Below are 19693 nucleotides of genomic sequence, written 5' to 3' on the forward strand. Positions count from 1 at the left end.
ACTCTCAGACCCACAAGGCCAGATTCCTCAGGATTAGGGAATCCAAGACCTGCGAATATCCTTCACTTCTTTCCTCCCCCAGGGCTTCTCCAGTATTTAAGCTGGCAATGTTCCATCAATTCCTATGCAGAACCAAAACAAACACATCCACTAGAGACGCAATTCATCAGCGATTGACCCAACGACTAGCCTCCTATCTAAGAAACGACAACGTTGGAATGCCGTTGGAATGCGGTCGGCGGGTTCTCATGACGATGACTGGCTCAAATAAAGCCCCGGCATCCCTGTGAAAGCTTGGCGCATATTTACTGTTGGACCGAGTGTTTCTTAAGACGTAGGTTGACGTATGTAGCCCTACGCATGTCTGCCGGAACTATGCCATGCAAGCTCGCGCATCATACGTACATACGACCTCGGGATATGGATTTCGATCTCGATGTTGGATTACATTGGATGCCTTACTTCACCGCTCTTTCCAGGTACGAGGTTAAGATGCTCAAATTGTTCGATAGATCATAAATCTCTCGGACTTCATACGACCACAGGTGTTCATGAAAACAAGTATCATCATTCATCCATTGCTATCGTTGAGGCGAATAGCTTCCTAGTTGTCACGCTCGTAACGCTCCTCATACATGTGCTCGGCGTTCTTCTTGGCGTGGTGCTTGGCCTTCTCGCGGTCAAACCAGTCCATACCCTTGCTCTCAGCGAGCTTGTCGATCTCGCCGCCAACAATTCCGGCGAGCAGCTCCTTGGCGAAGGCGTGACTGACGGGCTTGCCTATGTGTACAAAGTCAAGTCAGAAGACTGTCCATCATTTTTGTAGGGAATTAATTGCGGTGTTTCACGTACCTTCCTTGCGCTGGTGATCCTCGAAAAGCTTCATGCCGGCAAAGGAAGCGGCACCGGCAGCGAACTCGTGAGAGAACTTGCCCTCGTGGTGCTGCTCACCGTTGTACACCTCCTGGTGTGCTCTCTCGGATTCCTCTAGGTTGATCTTAGCATGATTTTCGTTTTGACAGCCAGTAGAGGGGTCGGGATGTCGCCGGCTATGCAGGTCGGGTCGGGCCCGAGTGCATACAAGCAGCAAGGTCTATGTGTCTCTAAAGGGAAAGTCGGACTTACCCCAGCCCCAAGCCATTGTGAATGTGTGTAGATGAAAGGGAGGGATGTGCAGAAAAGGGTTGTGTAGTGATGGAAGAAAAGTGTGCCATGCAGTGGGGGAATGAGGGGATCTTATACCCATGGAAGAGGAGGAATACTCTAGAAGGGCTACGTACTCCGTACGTTGTACTAAGATTCGGGAGTCGCTTTCTCCCCTCTGTTTCAGCTCAAGTTGCCCCACCATCCGATCCGCGAGAATAGTGGCTGAGCTGCTTCTTACAACATCTACGTTCGACACTGCAAGTTGCAGATGGAGCCACCAAGCCCCTCTCGCATACGAATCAAACACATCTCTCCAAACATTAGCTTGTGGCTGGTGAAGCTAGCAGATGTTTATGCACTCCGAACTCCGTCCTCCGTCCTCCGTACAGTGGATGATGTTGTCGGGTATTTCGGGCGATGGAGAGGCAACTTCATTGGGAGCTGTGGTGGACTTCCCGGCAACACGGCGTTACTAGCCTACCTCATTGGACCAGTCACGAGGGTCCTGCTCTCGGTCAGGAGTTGGTTTAGCTTTTTATCCAATCCCAGTTGAATCCTCTTTTGGGTCCCCAGTACCGATGTTTGAGGGCCCTGAGAGAGGTTCCACAGGTACCGTCCAAACTACAACATACCGAACTAGCACCCGATTACACAGTGTATGTTGTCCAATCCTGCTTATCGTGGGGGATTTTCCAACACCTTAAACATACTGTGCTCCGTAGAACTTTCTACCCTCACGCTTGGCGGTACAAGTATTCCGTACGTGTCCCACCGAGGCCCAATGGCGCGTCAATCTGATGGACGCGAATGGGGCCTCTAAGCCCCATTCCGCTATGAATAGACGAATTACATGACACCGACCACACTAGCTCCTTGGCAGTTCATCTATACGGTATTCATTACGGAGTAATCCGTACGTTGTGAGAAACTGATCACCTTCCTTATGCCAAGCCAAGTCCGTCTCCAAGGCTTGTCGTCGCCTTAAAAGTCTCGGCAACACTAGCCGCGAGAAAAGTGGCGGTGAACGTGGAATGTTGGCTACATGTTGTAACTTGCAGTCACTTCCTCTTGGGTAGTGACTTAAAGGGGAGATCTAAAGGATTTTTACTATCTTTCTCAGTTAAATTGGAGTCGAGTTCGCTCATCAAATACGCGTGGGCTCACCGGGCACCTTGAAATAATTACGCGCTAGACCATCAGACCTCTAAGCCACACCTGGACCAAAATAGCACAACTGTTTGATCCGTGGCAGATCGACCTATGGAGTCCGGAGTACATAAATATAGATGGGTATGTTGTACATCCATAATTGCCATGATGTCAGCCGGCACATGAGTCCCTAGATGGATACGGCGATGCTGTAGCGATTTCCAAGTCGCAAGGGAAAAAAAACCCCCCCTGTATTTACCACGAGTGCTGGCCAAGCTCTTTTAAATCAACACAGGATGTCAGCTCAGTTTCACTACTCCGTAGTTACCAGGTAGAACATAGTGTATAATGCAATAGCAGAGGCGTCTTTCTCATCGAACGATTGAACATCTCAATATCAAAGCTGATCAGCGCCAGGCAACCGCAATCCCATTGCCACACACCGTCTAAACGTAAAGTGGTGTACGGAGTAGATTAAGATGAAACCTGTGCTCCGTACATTCACCCTTGAGCACTCGACACTCCAAATTGTCCTGGGCATGATCCAGTGTCTGTGGTACGGAGTGCTCCGCACCGTGTCCTTTCCTGCGAGTCACAACCTCCAGCGCTGAGCTCCACGCCACATTGACCGAAACAGCCACACTTCGCGCCATTCTCTGCGTTCCAAAGCTCCAACTGAAGTCACTTCACGTCTTAATTTAACTCACCTGCATTCGACATGCCCACCAAAACCCCCACCCCATCCGACTTCCCATCCGAACTCACCGTCACCGTTACCCCCGCGCCACCCTCCCCCTCCCCCACTCAATCCGCATCCCCGGCCCCAAACATCCTCCTCCTGCTCCACGGCCTCGGCGACACAGCCGCCTCATTCACAAAATTCGCCGAAGCCATCCGCCTCCCCGAAACAACCATCGTCACAGTCCAAGGCACAGCCCCGCTCCCCTTTGACCTGGGCGGCTTCCACTGGGGCGACGATGTCTCCTTCGACTCTGCGACCGGCGCACTGGACATGGACGCCGGCCTGACGCGCAGCACGAAAATCCTCGTGTCAGACGTCGTGCGCGGCACGCTCGTGCAGAAGTGCGGGTACGCGCTGCGCGAGATTATGGTGCTGGGCTTCGGGCAGGGCGGGATGGCTGCGCTGGCTCTTGCGCGGGAGGTCGGGTTGAAGGGAAATGGTAGTGTTGGGAGCGGTGAGTTTGGTGCGCTTTCTGGGGTTATCTCTATCGGGGCACCGTATCCTTTGTCTGGATCTAGGGTTGGGGATACGAATCGATCGCCGGTGTTGCTTGTTGCGGGGAGGGATTCGGTGGCGGTTTCGGACGAGGCGGTGCGTAGGACGAAGCAGGTTTTTGAGTTTGTCGAGGTGAGCCGATATGCTAGGAAGGGGGATGGGATGCCATCGAGTCGCGAGGAGATGTTGCCGGTTATGCAGTTCTTTGCGCGCCGGTTACGGAGTAGGCAGGGTGTTCCGGAGGGGAGTGTGGAGATCAGTTGAACATAGAGCATCGCTTGTATAAAATGGAAGGTTAGTCACCGATTTGGCGTTGTTGTGTCGGATGGTCTGGGGGGGTGCGACATGGGGTGTAGGTGAGCTGGAGCACACAATTGGCATGTCCTGACACCTCGAAATAGAGTAGTTGTTGATCTCGACATTAAGAGACAGGTAAATGTCGATAGTGTGTGAATGCTGGTCTGTAGGCAAACCACAGGCAACCCATAGGCAAAACTAGTGGCCTCTTCGATCTGTCAAAGAGGGGTTCTGGCGCCAATCGCCAACGCACAACTGGTCGCGAATTCGCATTCGTCAATTTCAATCACATCCAAGTCATCTGATCCGAATACGCTTGAGTATAGGTTCACTGCTCAAGCTATGACACTAAATTTCGCAAGAAATAATCTCCTGGGGAAGTTCTGATACACAACACTACCCACCAAACGGTAATCACCACATCACACTCCGCAAAACCACATGCATATGTGAAATTAAAACTCACCGCATAGAACATGGCCTACAACCTTTCAATAGAAGTCTTCGGCCCCGGTGAAAGCCGCATACACCGATCGCACTGGGGGTTCATGATCAACAAACCTGGGAACCTCGAATTCGGCGATCTCCTTCAAGTCGAGGTCATCGATTCAGACAGGCTATGGTACGGATTTGCGCCTCGGTACGCGACGAAGATCATTGACAAGGCGGCTGTGGGGATGTGCAAAATCGCCGATCTGACCTCTCAACAACGACACGACGCGATCAGGATTATTGAGAAGGAGCCCGCTCCAAAAAACTCAATTGGACGGTGCCAGGATTGGGTTTTTGATGCTTTGCTGGCTTTGGAGATCGAGGAGCTCGTTCCTTCTGGTACATCTGCGTTCTGGAAAGACATGATTGGTAGACCGGCGCATGAGGTTGCGGCAGCTTGCGGGACGCAGTGGACTTGCTTTGATTAATACAAACGTTGTGTGTTGTGTTTGGATGACACAGAGGAGGGAAATAGGGTTGGAATGGTGGGAATGTTGGTGAAGAAAAGATGATAGAATTTGTAACAAATGGCCTCGTAAATCTAATAACATTCTATATAGAGCTTCTAGATGTGTGCCAACTTGTATGTTTTAGCCATCTCGCCTCAGGGGCTCATTTGAGGCCGTAAGCAACTCTCTCCAAGCTCCGATGTCGGGGTGGGCTTTGAGTTGATGAACAGGCAGGATATGCTGGGACATTGCCTGCAGCCAGTTCTGAAATGCATGCATACCTGAGCGGAGCAGTTACCCCATAGGAAGAAACCGGTGAGCCTGTCTTTTGCAGCCTATATGTAGGAAGGTGTTGGAGGTCAGTGTCTAACGACTAATTTAAATTTCAGCACATCAGGCGAGAGAAAATTGAAACATGGGATGTCGGACTATGTTGTACGCTATAGACCGGATTGAATTTAGCAGCACGTGTCTACAAGTTCAGCATACTTCGTAAACTCTTCGTCGGCCTGGAATATCTCCAACTCCTCTGGATGCGTGCCCAGAACAATTTCGATGCCCCCATCTTTCCTAATAGGGAAAATGACGAGGAATCGGAATCGTCCATTTCCACGCTCCAGCTGTGGTCTTAAAGATTCAGGCGACCCTCCATTGGCAAAGAATGCATCTCCAAAACAAATCTCGCTGGTTGGGAATAGCATCATGTTCGAAATCATAGCATGCATGTGTTCAAGACCCATATTCGCCGTCGAAAATCGACTATGATCTGGCAATGACTGCAGAATTGTAAACGAGTCGTGGACGACTGAGGGTGTGATGCGTGCGGCGGACTGACGGAGCAGATACGCCACGCGGCCAATAGTCGTCTGATTGGAGCACAGGGTCTCGATCGGCATGGTCGATCGATTGAGAATGAGTAGACTGCCCATATATGTCGAGGGCAATAATGATGAAAAGTATGGACGGCCATCTGTGGGCAGCTCAAGGATCGACACCTCATCGGGCTTGAAAATCTGCTTGCGGATGTCCTTGGCTACCCTGTATCGTACCCTGATAGCAGCCCGCCACAAAAAGGCTTGCACAATATCACTGATTGATTTGATGGCCCCCTTGGCTTCAGGATCGGATATGACGTCTTGCTTCATCTTCTCAAGCTTCTCGGGCCTGATGAGAAACAGCGTCGTTTGAAGGCACCGTTCAGCACGGGCAAGTGGCCAAACATCATGCAACTTGAAATCAGGCGCGGGAGGTAACGCATGGTCCCCAAGGTGAACGCGAGTTTCTTTCATGCTTTGGTTATCGTTAGGTGGGAAGAAGGGCAAGAAGCCCCAGGTACCAGGATCAATCTCTTCGATCGGTCGAGCCCATCCTTCCTGCTCGTGAATAATCTCTGGCAAGGCGTGGTTAAAGCTCTCGGGATGATACCAGCTGCATGTTGCCGTATGATCACCTTGTAGATATCTGCAGTTCTCCGCCCAGGCCTTGAGGGCGACCATGACTCCAAGACCGTCGAGGCAGCAGTGGTTCAAGTCAACCGCAACCAAGCAGCCACCAGAGACGAAGTTCACTTGGCCGGAAAAAATGTCTGCGGGGAATTTGGGGAAGGGATCGTCTCGCAGGACGAGGCCATCCTTGAACACAGAAGGCGGGAAACCTGCTTCCCGTAACTTCTCAAAGGATGGGAGAACATTTGAGAGATCCTTGCACAACAGGCGGTCTCGTGCAGAAGCCGCCATGGACAGTGGCGGAATTGTCACACAGAGATCTCCTTTGCTACAGCCAATTTCTTGCTCGGAGCAGTGCATCATCTTGCCACTGAGAGCTGGTATCATATCGAATGTGCGATTGAGCCCTTCCTGAAGATTGAGAAAGACTTGCTCAAAAGTTGTCCCGTCGTGGATCGAGAAGTAAAGAACAATTCCCATGCCGTGATTAGGGTTAACGTAATCGAAGGCGTTTAAGCGGAAAGATTGCCGCCCCCTGTGCTGAGCGACCATCTCACTTATCTTAGAGAAATCACCGTCCCGCATTTGACTCAGAGGAATACCATCTTGAACAATCTGTGCTTCATCTATCAACCTGGAGACCGTCGCAGCAAGGCTCGCGATAGTTGGATTGGCGTAAACGTGTCGAGGGGCGATTTTATCACCCCACCCTGAAGCTGCTCGCATTGCTTTCACAGCTGCAAATACACCCAGAGAGTCAAGCCCAAGTGCAAACAAGTCTGCATCAGGGAGGAGTTCCCGAACCTCGGGAAGTAAAGAGCCGATGATCGTACGGATGGAGTCTTCAATCGCACTGGTAGAACTCAAATCCAGAATGATGGTGTTATCGGGATCATCACTGCGTGAACTGTAGAAGCGCTCTATGTACTCGGAATATAACGCTAATGTGGCTGATCTTTTCACTGTTCCCTTGTCTGTTCGTAAGAAGGGCATATCTGGGTGTGCGAAAGTGACGAAGTCCCTCAGTAACTGGTTCTTGTGTCGAGACATAGAATTGGCCGTCTGAATTGTTTGCCAAATGCTTTCAATGAGGTCAGCCGCTTTGTTCGACGGATCCTTCAGCTCAACGAGTAGGGCCGCTTGTGGCTTGCCAGTTCCAAAAATAAGGCATCCGCTAATGGCAGGGTGAGTGGTGACAAATGCCTCCGTCTCAAGCGGCGATATCTTATAGCCGTTCGATAAGACGACGAGATCATCGCTCCTTCCCTTGAATGCCCACAGGTTAGGCTTGGTGGGGTGCTTCATGTAGAGGTCCTTAAAGTTGATCGAGTCCTTGTCTGGAAATGTGTGGAAGATACCCTGGAACAGAGGCCAATGTTCATTACGGTGTACCCAGTGCTCATAAGTATCCGCTTCAAGCTCTTTGAATTCAAAGCCAGAGTAGGGATGGAAGCAGAACCAGAACCAGTCTTCTCGCTCTGTCTTCAGATTGCCAATGAAGAGACCTTCTGTCGTGCCGGTCAAGTTGAGCACCCTGACTACCTCATTCACCTTGCCAGCACTGACAGGACTAACAGGGCCTCCAGATGCGCATATAAATTTGCTCGACTGGAGATTTGCCAATACTTCGGGGGTTTCACCCAGTTCATCGACAAGAGATGGGACCATACTCCATATGTCAATCTTAACGTCCACGGCTAATCTTTCCACGAGGTTAAGATTTGGTAAAACACCAACTGGTCCCAACACACAATGTAGATTGAAAAGTGCAGGCATCAAAATATCCATGATAATTCCCGCACCCTTTTGGGATTTCCGTCAGCTAAGAAATCTTCCATACCAGATTGCGCCCCAACTGAAAGAGTGAAAAAAAAGAAGTTTACGTACGTGGCTCATTGGAAATGATGAGTATATCTTGTCCCCCTCATCCCAGCCCGAAGTCCAAGGCGGTAAATTAGCATTTTCACCCACTGGCGGGAGTAGTCTTACTGCATCCATCGTGCCGATCAGCCCATGGGACCAGGGAATGGGCTTGGGCAATCCAGTACTTCCAGACGTATGCAAGAAGCAGAATGGATCATCTTTAGCCTCTTCAAAACTCTTGGTATACGGAAAGGCTTCAGTACACTCGGCATCGAGGAGCTCTTGGAGCGTAGGAAGCTGTAAGGACGTCATAGGTCGTTTCTGAAGAACGTCTTTTACTAAAGTCACCGGAGAAGCATCAACTGCATTGACCCAGATATTGCAATTTGTTGCCGTGAGTACTGCCAAAACTCCGTCCGTGTTGTTTTTGGGCGACAAAAACAAAGCCTACCAGCACGAAGAAAGTCAGAGGTGGTGACGTTAGATCGTAGTTCTTATCTGGAACATACCGCGTAGCCCACCTTGACGCATGCATATGTCAATAAAAGATGACGTAGATCGTCTAAATCAACATCTCAAGTCAGTGGTCAATATCCAAAACGAATTTGTGATTGTTTGAACGTACGCGGTCCAATATAAGCCACTGGTTGTACTGAGTCGGGAATGCCAGCTTGATCATGAAGCCACCAAGCAGTCTTGTCAACTGCTTTAGCAAACTGTCGAGCGGAAATCGGGTTGAGCTCGACGAGCCCGTTCGAAAGTGATGCAAGGGAGAAGACGGTTCGCTCGGGCTCGATGACGGCAAGACCATCCATTATTTGAGGGATGAGCCTTCTACCGTATGGCGTTGACACGGTCGATTTTGTTTCTTGCTGTGCTGATTTAAGGTCGGACTTCTTATTGAGCGCGAGCTGGCTGGATTTTGCAGGCGAGAACCTTTTCACTGATTGAACATCTGGCGTGGTGGATCTGCTGCCTGGTGATTTGCCCTCAGACGACGAGAGGGACACTTCGCTAGAGGAAGATGAAAGTGAAGAGGGATTCTTTAATGCACCATTGACGTAGGCATTGACATCGATAGACTTGGCTGACTGAAGGTAGCTCGCCGTTGTCTCATCAATAGCGATGTGGTCACCGCTGTGCAGTTTTTCTTGGTAGTGACTGGGTTTTCCATCAACATAGACAAGTTCCAGGCGGCTATCTTGATTGAACTCGCCCATAGGCGCACTAACCCACACTCCATCTGCTAATTGAGCAACACAGCAGTGCCATGGGGTAGTAAAGCCTGTCTTCGTATTCAGCAGACTGATAGGTAGCTTGGTACCACAAATGGATTCGTGGATTGAAAGTCGCAGGTGGTCGGGGAAGGCGTTCTTGATCGCCCCTGCAAACGCCTATCACTCAGGATTAGTTTATCAGGGCTCACAGCAGCAGACTGCTCGTGTAGGAACCTTCGATACTCACGTGTCCTCTTGTGAGCATCTGCTTGGCCAGATACTTGCAATCTCGTTTGTAACTGTGGGCCGAGCGATTATCCCCTCGAGGAAAAATGTACTGAAGATCAGACTCCAGAAATCGCTTATATCCCAGATACGTCAATTTGGTATCTGGATTGGTGGCAATTTCATGGTCAATGTTCAGGTCAGGATTGCCGTACTTGTTCAAAAGCAAGCGACGGAAGGTGGTACAGTTGGCCACGTAGATAATCTCGCTCAATTTCTCCGGTAGAGGGAACTCGAGAAGGTCGCGAATCCTTGAGAATGAAATATTGTCGAACCCTTTCTTGTCAACCATCTCACGCAAGGCTTCGCCATAGTTCCAGGTTTCTTGGTCAGAGATACACAATAAGTCTGGAATTCAGGGATTATCAAACACGTCAGTGACCATTCAAATCGGGTTGTTTTATAGTGAGCTCAGCCACCTACCATTGTAGGTAATGCCATCGGAAATAATGACAATACTCGCACCCGGGGGGTAGATATCCTGAACACGCTTGCATAGGATATTTAAGCGTTCGATAGCAAGCTCCTCTGCCTTATCTGGTAAGCTGCCAAGCACCTTGTACACTTTGTTCGCTGATTTGAAGGGGAAAGCAGGGAGACAAGCTTGCACCCGTGCACCTTTGGAGACAAATTGGCCAATGACGGAAAGAAAGCCATCCGCGGAGTCCCCGAGGCGTTCTTCTGAGTAATTGAACTTGTTGAGGGCATACCCCAGAAAGATGTCCAGGATGAGCCGCGAGATCTCTTTGACTTGACCATCTGACTGCAGGGAAGTATCAAACTGGTTGTCATCAGATTCAACGGTTGTAGAGATTGGCGTCTGAATGGATTTAGGAAGATGAGGATCCAGCGACGCCATGTTAATTTAAGAATAGTAATATCACCCCGGGACTATATCTGGCCACCAGGTCGCCAAAAAAAGTCGCCAAATGGGGTGGATTGCGCCAGCGACGGATGAGTGAACTAAAGGGACGAAAGATGAGAGCAACGGACATCTCCCTCGTCGGTGGAAGGCGGCATCATTTATTGTGATTAAAGTACGACTCAGGGATTCGAACTCCACATCTGCACTTGAAAATCGGTTCAGCCAACAGGAACCAAGTCAAATCAACTTCCTAGGGTCCTTGACACAAGTCCAAGTCACCAAGAGAAAATCATCTTCCATCAAAAGATCTCACTATCAAGGGCTCGATATGACGTGAAATGATTTGTTTAATAAGCCTCTGAGCAAATTTGAGGCAATTATCAGCGGAAGGGTACCGAAGGTCCAAGAAGGATGGTCCCAAGGCCATCCCACCAATACTAGGACAGTACGGAGTAGAATCGGTAGAGAGGGTCCGAGGCATGGTGATTCAAGAAGTCAGATCAATCTCACTAGTGCTTAGTGTGGTGAGTGGAGCTGAGTTGGATATATTAAATGTGAAAGTCCCCATGTGGATACATTGTATGCACATCACTACTTTGGGTTCCTACTCCAGCATGCACATTATTTCCCGCATTCACTTAGTTACAAGAATACAACTTTGGAACTCGAGTGACCAGAGAAGCAAAACCTCGATAATCACCGTAGCATGGCCAGTTCCACTCTTGTAGGCACACCCCTGGGTCATTCTGCTAAGATGAGCCGTCTGAAAGTAAAAAGAAGTCCAACATCCCACTAACGAGCGCAGATTTGAGGCAATTGTAAGATTTCAGTCTTCTTCAAGACCCTTTCTCGGAAAAATGCACTACATCAACAAACCATAGCGGGGTTGAAGCCTGCTTAATTTTGAGTGATTTCTAAAACGAAACATGCCAAGTGGTGGAAGTTTTCCTAGATCCTAAGCCTGGGATTGTAAATTAATCTAGTGCAGTCGGAAGCAAGTCCTGTCTCTTTCTTTGCTTCTTACCACTCGCTGTCTGGATATCTAAGGGAAAATCGAGAAGATAACTGTGTCCTGACTACATGTGGTTTCAGTCTTCTTGCGATTGTTAGCTCCTCCATCGTCATGAGTGCAGCTCTCACTACCCAGATCTCAAGCCTGGTCATGAAAAGCCATCTCAGCAGTTGAGCTATGAAGAGAAAAGGATCGAAGATTCAGACTCCAACAAAGAACCCGACTATCCTCCACTTAGCCGGGTGATCTTGACCGTTTTGGCGATCTACCTGGCAGCCTTTTTGGTAGCCCTTGATCAGACCATCATTGGAGTGGCCATTCCAAAGATTACGGACCAGTTCAAGAGTATTCCCGACATTGCCTGGTATGGAAGTGCCTACTTCTTGACCTCAATCAATCAATCAATCAAAGTTCAATTAACCTGTTGCAGTCTAACTAGTTGCGTATGACTATGTAGGCGCTTCTCCAACCGAAGCAAGGACTCGAGGCCCAACGCTGAGCGGGATCGCTCCCAGAGTATACAGATAATGCCGAAGTAAAGAGTGCGGAATTAGCCTATTCCCGTAACCTGTTCAACCCATAAACGCAAAACTATGCCTAAACCTATACATAAGAAATTATTTAATAAACGTAGTGGAGTGCACCCTCCACTTCCATCTCTCACTCCCCTCTCACTTCTATACCTCGCTTCTCTCTACTTCCTCCACCTACCTTAGTTTCAGTTAATGGTAACGTTATTAGTGGCTAGTTCTTTAGTAAATTTAATATCCCTAGCTGAGTTTTCGCGTTATAGCTTCATTTTCGTCATTAGCTAATACCTATCGTCTTCCACACCTAAATCTATTACCGTAATGCTTAGTTAGAGGAAGATCACGGCACGTGATCTCCGACCTGTTTATCTGAACTTCAGTTCTAGATCCTGTTGTAGCTCTTCGAGCTACGTCTTGTATATTAGCCTGCCCCTGCCTGTACCTGCCTGTCAATGGGAATCTGATCTGTTACGACCTGTCCCTGCCAGTCATCTCCTATCATACCGTCCTGCCAGCCCGCACCCTGACACTCTCTATAGGAAGGAGCGTCTATAATAATCAACCCTTAAAGCGCTTACCTAGCGGCCGCTAGGTATTTATAGTTAGAGAGATATAATAACTCTAGATTAGCACCGATTGCTTCGACTAGTTTCTAGATTGTCCTAGAATCGAGATTCGTTTTAGATAGACTCCCACTCGATAAAGATGGCTGATCGTCTATCAATCGGATCGCTATTTAATAATAAAAAATAATAAGAAGGAACGCTTCTAGTAGCGTTAGAAAGCCCCCCTCTAGAACCACTAAGATCTCTATTAGGCCGAAACCTGACCACCCTCTACGAGTCAGTTTCTCCCCAGAGATTCTTGCCTAGTGCCTTCTAGTTAGACCACTCCACTGATTCTAATAGAAGGAAAATTCTAAAGAACACAAAGAAAAACTGATGGATGAAAAAGAAAATTGAACTCCTAGGATGGATTCCTTAAAGAAAACTGACAGAGATCGTTAGTTTTAACAATGTATGGAAATGGTATATATACTCTGAATTCTCTTCTTAAAGAATGACAAGATCCGCGCCTTTTTAAACAATCTGTGCGGACAAGGCTGACTAAACGATACATACAATTTGTCTGTCTCAGGTTGGCAACGATACATACAATTTGTCTGTCTCAGGTTGGCACCATTGAGACATCCTGGTCCCTTTGCATAGGTGACACCTCTCATTTCGACAAAAACTAACAAAACATGAGGGGTAGGAAACTAAAGTCCTGGCTCGACGGCAGCACTGACCGCCTCCGAGAGGCGGTCAGTTAACTCCGTCCTAATTGCTATTCCACACATGATAAGAGGGACTGTTCCCTAAAAGAAAAACCTTTCCTACCGATAGCGTCACTTCTTAATCGTCATGGATATACGCCTTATCTCTTGCACGCTTCTGCGCGGTGCCTAAATTCGCGTCAAGGATAAGTCTGATCAGGCCCTTGCTTCTTATGATTGCTGGTGATAATGTCGACGCCCGGCTAGATACTCTGCGCCTTGGTGGCTCGGAACGTGTTCCTGCCAGCGTAAATATCGACTGACTAAGCCCCCTTGGCTTCTGTGTCGATTAGCGGATTGATTCCACGATTGCGCCTATCTCGGCTTGCCCTACATTGAAGCCGAGTATCACTATATCCTCCGGTTCTGGTTCTGGCTCGCTTGCCGGTTGGCTCGCGCTAGGTGTTTCACTTGGTGCCTATGTGGCGGTTCGTACTCCATTCCCGGAGCTTTCTTTTGCATTGCTCTGTACAGAGCTTTGCTTGGTGGAGGTCCCGGGGCCGCTACCCCCTAAACTTCCAGATCTCACTATGGTGGCAGCCGGCGTCCCCTGCCTGGTCTCCCCGATTGAGAGGTATACCGGCACCCAGTGGTGTCGCTCTCTCGCCTACGCGAGAGCCTATACCCTTTCAATCTCAATGATGAAGTCGGGGCACCGCTTCGACCATCCGTTGTGTGCGCCCCCGTAGTTGGCGCACTTACGTTCGCTAAGTGTGGCGTCTCTCTTGCGCTGGTAGTCTCGAGAATGATGCTTTTTAGCGCAAAAGACACACCTTGTTTCTTTGGAGCAGGTGCTTCCTATGTGTCCATATTTCTGGTAGTTGTGGCATTGGCGTATACGCGCAGCCCGGTCGTACAAGACCGTGGTAAGCACCTCCGAGTCCTAGAGTGTTCCGGTGTCAATTGACTTGTTCGCAGAATGTGGTGACGAGAACTCGAAGATTAGCGAGCCGGATTTCTTACCCTCTAGGAGTACTAGCTAGGAGATCTAGGTGATCTCTACGTCGAGTTCTCGTCACCACATTCTGCGAACAAGTCAATTGACACCGGAACACTCTAGGACTCGGAGGTGCTTACCACGGTCTTGTACGACCGGGCTGCGCGTATACGCCAATGCCACAACTACCAGAAATATGGACACATAGGAAGCACCTGCTCCAAAGAAACAAGGTGTGTCTTTTGCGCTAAAAAGCATCATTCTCGAGACTACCAGCGCAAGAGAGACGCCACACTTAGCGAACGTAAGTGCGCCAACTACGGGGGCGCACACAACGGATGGTCGAAGCGGTGCCCCGACTTCATCATTGAGATTGAAAGGGTATAGGCTCTCGTGTAGGCGAGAGAGCGACACCACCGGGTGCCGGTATACCTCTCAATCGGGGAGACCAGGCAGGGGACGCCGGCTGCCACCACGCTACAGCCATCATACGGCCGAGTCTACAAGATACTGAGTGTAAGTCTTTTGCCACAATATGCTCCTTATCATCACATTCACGACAGCTTATGACACTTTTCAGGTGAAACGGTCCTTCTTGGTGGCGGTGAGCATCTTTGAAATTGGATCACTGATCTGTGGTGTGGCGCCTTCCAGCACAGTCCTGATCGTTGGTCGTGCCATCGCGGGAATTGGCGTTGCAGGCATCTTCTCCGGTGCTCTAGTCATCATCTCCATGACAGTTCCCCTGGAAAAACGACCCATCGTTTTTGGCGTAAACGGCATGGTTTGGGGAATCGCTTTCATTGTCGGCCCACTGCTTGGCGGAGCATTCACTGATGGCCCCTCTTGGAGATGGTGTTTCTATATCAATCTTCCCGTCGGCGGGGTTTCCATCGCAGTCGTTCTCCTGGCCCTCCGCCTACCGAGGTATCACACGGTATCGGGACTGCCTATCTTGCGACTTCTCAAGGAACTTGACTTGCTAGGTGCAAGCCTGCTCATCCCGGCTATCATATGCTTGATTCTTGCCCTGCAATGGGACGGAAATGATCATGCCTGGAGAAGTTCTCACATCATCGGACTGTTTGTGGGGTTTGGTCTGTTGACGATTCTTTTTGCCGCATCCCAAATCTATGTGAGTAGAGAAGACGAAAAACCCCCACTAGGCCAGCATGCCGCAAGGGCCACTTTGCCGCCTTCAATCCTCAAGCAGCGCACCATTTGGTCTGCCGGCCTGTTTGCATTCTTCTTTAGCGGTGGCTTCTTCCTCCTGGTCTAATATGTTCCAATCTACTTCCAGAGCGTCAAAGGATCCACTGCAATGACTGCCGGACTTCAGGTTCTGCCATTCATGCTTGCCACTGTAGTTTCATCTATTGTGGTGGGTGCTCTAGTCACGACGGTCAGCTATTACACCCCATTTCTGATTTCCAGCACCGCTCTTGCTGCTATTGGTACCGGTCTTATTACCTTATACGACGTGGATGTTTCAATGGGGAAATGGATCGGGTACCAGATTGTTGTCGGTGCCGGCATCGGTGCGGGTCTTCAAATCCCCATGACAGCCGTGCAGACTGTACCGAAGCCAGAGGACCGTGGGAACAGCCGCTATCACGTTCTTCCAGACACTGGGGGGAGCCATCTTTATTGCAGTGGGTCAGTCGGTCTTCCAGAATGGGTTGATAGAAGGCATTCGCACATATGCGCCCGATGTTGAGGCACGTGCGATCATCAGCGCCGGGGCTACCGAGATGAGGCACGTATTGATTACTTTGGGTCACCTCAATCAACTTGACGACGTAATTCGAGCTTATATGAACGGATTGCGGGATACCTATCGCGTTAGTTTGGCTTTGATGGTCGCAGCGTTTGTGGCAGCTTGCTTCCTCGAGTGGAAGAGTGTAAACAAGAGGGACGAACGGCAGGATGAGGATACAACAACCGCTTCTTAATAAAAACGTCGTTGTCCAAAGTCGATTGAATGAAAGTTTTGTGTTCGTGCCATTATCAGCTTCGTTCTTTCATGGTCTGGTGAACCTGGTTCAGCGCTGGATCAGAATCCACCCAATCGGCAATCGAAATTCCACATTCCACCGGCTTTGGACAACTCACTGGCCTTGTGGGTGTACCCGTTCACCGACTCGTCCTATTCTAGAGATTGAGATATCTACTCCGTCCAAGTGAGACAATTAGTCAATGCCAAAGTGATCCCTAGGTATACGTAGAAACGTCCATTTCACAATTTTATCCATTCTCCTTCTACTGTCTCTCTACAACAGACAAGACTAGGACAGGCGTCAAAAGATCTCTTAACAAAAAAAGGCGTAAAAAAACCTTTACAAAGACTTCCAAAACGAAATCGCAAGGCCGCGTAAGCGGCCGACTAACCCTGTTTAGTTGAACCAACTGATCGTCGCTGGTATTTGGACTTTTGTTCTGTCTGTTGTAGCAAGCATCTCATTTCCCACGGCTGGTGGGAATCCTTTAAATTTCTCCGTCGTTCTTATTTCCTTGGCTCAAGTGCTAACCGTTTAATCTATTGCCAACATTCAATGGAGGTTCCAAGTTGTATTCTGCTACGGAGAATTCCGTAGCAGAATTGGAACTTGGTGAGTGGAATTGAGCACATTTCTAGCGGGGAAAGTTGGAGACTTGCAGATAACCAACCTCACTAGGTGCATTCTGTGAAAGCCCGACACAAATTACGGCGGATAGAGCGACAAAGTCCGTAATCAGGTTGGGGATCCGTTTGAGCAAGTTAAATGAAGAAACTTCTGACCACAGTCGTCAACGTGACGGATTTGGAGGCATCTGTTGAGAATAAGCCGAGTCAAGCATCATGAATAGAACACCGACCTTCTTCGTTGACCGCCATGATCCAGATTCCTCCTGGTTTACCTCCGTCTCAGATCCAACTTGTCACAATGTCTTTCCCTCCAATTCTATGACTTGGAGATCCTGCACCGAAATGGGCACCATGTCACCTATCAACGTCCCGTGCTGGACAAAGGCGATACAGCATAGATTCGATCCATGCATACGTTGAAGTTCATGAATGACTCGGATGCTGGTCAGGATGATCATCCATTTTGTGCACAGGGGAAACGTGCTCGTGCAGAGGATTCAGCGTTGTGTCTAGCCTGGGCGCCAACGACGTTAAATATCAACGTAAAAATCAGATGGAGAACATAACTACGTATCATTTGAAAAAAAAAAAAGAAAAAAAAAATCTGAAGTGAATTCAGTGGCCACATTACCATGGTTAAATTAGTGATCAATGCACTACTATCTAGTCTCTCCACAACCCTCATCGGTCACAGTGTCGAAACGCACTCGAAGCATTAGATCACGGTTCCTTTCACTTGATTTTTGTCGACATTGTAATTCTTCCACATAGCGATTGCCGGAAAAGCGAGAACGAGAAGAACAGCCGCCGTGATGCACTCGAACTTCTGGCTGTGTGCCCACGCGTAGTTGATCGCGTTCCTTGTCTCACTGCCCAGGGGATACAGAAGCTGAGCTGCCGAGCCACCGGCGTAGATCTTTGCATAGTCAGCTTTGGCTGACTCGGGAAGGGCACGGAGCAGGGCCTGGGGGAATGTATTGGAATAAATGGCGCCTGCAACGGCGTAGCCTATCGCTCCACCGAAGCTCGAGGACAAACTGATCATCGCAATCATCAATGGGACACCGTCCCGATCAGCCGCAGCCATGACGGCCATCTCATCACCAATGACAAGAGTGCCACCGCCAAACGCAATGAAGATCTGAGACATAACCAGGTATCCGATGTGACTTTGGGAGCCTCGGAAGTGAATCATAAGACCCGCGCCAAGTAGCATTAATGGGGCGCCGAAATAAAGACAAACGTTCTTGAAATGTTTGGTCTTGCGAATCCAGATGCCGAACAACACTGCCCAGATCGTCGATCCAACGCCATAGATCTGTGTCATGTATCCCGTATTGGAGGTGTTCAGGTTGTAGACAACTTGCACGTAATAGTAAAAGTACTGATCCCACGTGTTGTAGTTGAAGAAAATCACAGCTGACAAGACGCAAGCGCCAAGAACGGTGCGATTTTTGAACAACTCCCATTTGATGAAGGGAGTCCTAGCAAAGAACCGCTCCCACACAGCAAAGACTGGGAATAGCAGGAGTCCAATGACAACCATGGCGATAAAGGTCGCCGAGGAGTATCCGCTAAAGCCATACGTTTCGAGGCTGAAGGGAAGAAGAAAGAGGATGAAGGCTGCCATGAGGATGAAAGCGCCAACAACGTCAAACTCGTGGAAGTAATGAACAACCGACTGCCCTATCGTGCGACCACTCGGGACCCGAACAAAAAGATTCAACTGCTCGGCCTTGCGTTGGTAGAACTTGAACACGACAGCAAGTGGCACAAAGAGTGACAAGGCGATGATAGCAAAACAGCCGTAAGCCCAGCGCCAAGTAGAGTGGGCCACGAATTCCTGAGCAATGAGAGGGCCCACGAAGGCAGTGCAGATCGTGGGTGTACCGATAAATGCGTAGACAAAAGCTCGGTTACGCAGGCCAGAGGCATCAGCAACAAAGACTGACAGAATGAAATTCAGGGCAGTGTAGCCGATCCAGTATAAAGTGTAACCAGCTGCAAACCCTTTAGGACCATGGCATGAGGCTATCACGACAAGTCCTACGATAAATACCAGCAAGAAAGCCAGGAATCCTTCGGCGCGGCCCCATAAATTGAGGATCTTGGCGATGGGCAGTTGAAGAACTCCACCAACGATTGTTGAGACAATAAATGCCTGGGAAATCTGAGGAGCTGAAGCGAAATTTGCATATGCGTAGTAGATCACGTTGCTGCTGATCGATGATTGCATCGACAGAACGAAGAAGCACAACCAGATCCTGACATCGCGTATCACATGTTAGTCATTGTGTTATCTTACTTTGGCAAACGATGCTGATGGGAGATTGAGTGTAGTACTCTGTTTGAAGGAACCGTCCAAGGCCTGGAAAAGACTTACCAGGCATATGTCGCATACAAGGCGGTTTTGGTCCATACCAAAGCCGCAGCTTCGGCTTTTTGGACTCCAATCTGTGCTTCCGGGGTAACTTCATCGGGGTGCTCAAGCAATTCTCTCTCATTCCTCTCTTCTAAACGTTGGGTGTCCCCATTCGCCTGGTGTTCTCTCAACGATGTCTGGATGTTGGCTGGCTCCTTGGATTCCCCCGAGTTTATTGCGGTCATGGTACCAATAGTGCGGCTACGATAAATTTGCCGATTTTGTTTTCAATGTATGACGCTGGGCGAAAGATGGATTTTTGAAAGGTACAGGAAAGTTGACAAAGAGTCAAGCGACCATTTCGTGTTAACTATGAACTTGAATCGGAGAACGGAAAAGAAGTCGGATATACTTCTTTTAAATCAGATTTAAATTGACTGCAGGGATCAGATATTGTATGGCTGCT

At 49.1% G+C, this 19693-nt stretch overlaps 5 protein-coding genes across 5 annotated transcripts; 2 read left to right on the forward strand and 3 right to left on the reverse strand.

Annotated features, from left to right (window-relative positions):
* Window positions 1-604: 604 nt before the first annotated feature.
* Window positions 605-1141, reverse strand: Pdw03_7387 (CipC-like antibiotic response protein, putative; the record flags this gene model as incomplete). The annotated part of the gene is made up of 3 exons (XM_014678461.1): window positions 605-780; window positions 853-987; window positions 1126-1141. The coding sequence occupies 3 exons, from the start codon at window positions 1139-1141 to the stop codon at window positions 605-607; spliced, it is 327 nt and encodes a 108-aa protein (XP_014533947.1).
* A 1872-nt stretch (window positions 1142-3013) lies between these two features.
* Window positions 3014-4749, forward strand: Pdw03_7388 (Phospholipase/carboxylesterase/thioesterase; the record flags this gene model as incomplete). The annotated part of the gene is made up of 3 exons (XM_014678459.2): window positions 3014-3755; window positions 4211-4239; window positions 4303-4749. 3 exons carry the CDS (start codon window positions 3014-3016, stop codon window positions 4747-4749), a joined length of 1218 nt encoding a protein of 405 aa, XP_014533945.2.
* A 479-nt stretch (window positions 4750-5228) lies between these two features.
* Pdw03_7389 (Transferase family protein) lies at window positions 5229-10439 on the reverse strand (the record flags this gene model as incomplete). Its single annotated transcript, XM_066101642.1, has 6 exons — window positions 5229-8018; window positions 8103-8525; window positions 8588-8640; window positions 8704-9472; window positions 9543-9928; window positions 10004-10439. 6 exons carry the CDS (start codon window positions 10437-10439, stop codon window positions 5229-5231), a joined length of 4857 nt encoding a protein of 1618 aa, XP_065956725.1.
* Window positions 10440-14577: 4138 nt separating this feature from the next.
* Pdw03_7390 (major facilitator superfamily domain-containing protein) lies at window positions 14578-16191 on the forward strand (the record flags this gene model as incomplete). Its single annotated transcript, XM_066101643.1, has 5 exons — window positions 14578-14580; window positions 14639-14755; window positions 14820-15374; window positions 15540-15815; window positions 15865-16191. The coding sequence occupies 5 exons, from the start codon at window positions 14578-14580 to the stop codon at window positions 16189-16191; spliced, it is 1278 nt and encodes a 425-aa protein (XP_065956726.1).
* Window positions 16192-17580: 1389 nt separating this feature from the next.
* On the reverse strand, window positions 17581-19472 carry Pdw03_7391 (Siderochrome-iron transporter, putative; the record flags this gene model as incomplete). The annotated part of the gene is made up of 2 exons (XM_014678455.1): window positions 17581-19129; window positions 19249-19472. The coding sequence occupies 2 exons, from the start codon at window positions 19470-19472 to the stop codon at window positions 17581-17583; spliced, it is 1773 nt and encodes a 590-aa protein (XP_014533941.1).
* Between the last annotated feature and the right edge of the window lie 221 nt (window positions 19473-19693).

Source organism: Penicillium digitatum, chromosome 2, assembly GCF_016767815.1.
Source record: "Penicillium digitatum chromosome 2, complete sequence".
NCBI lineage: Eukaryota > Fungi > Ascomycota > Eurotiomycetes > Eurotiales > Aspergillaceae > Penicillium > Penicillium digitatum.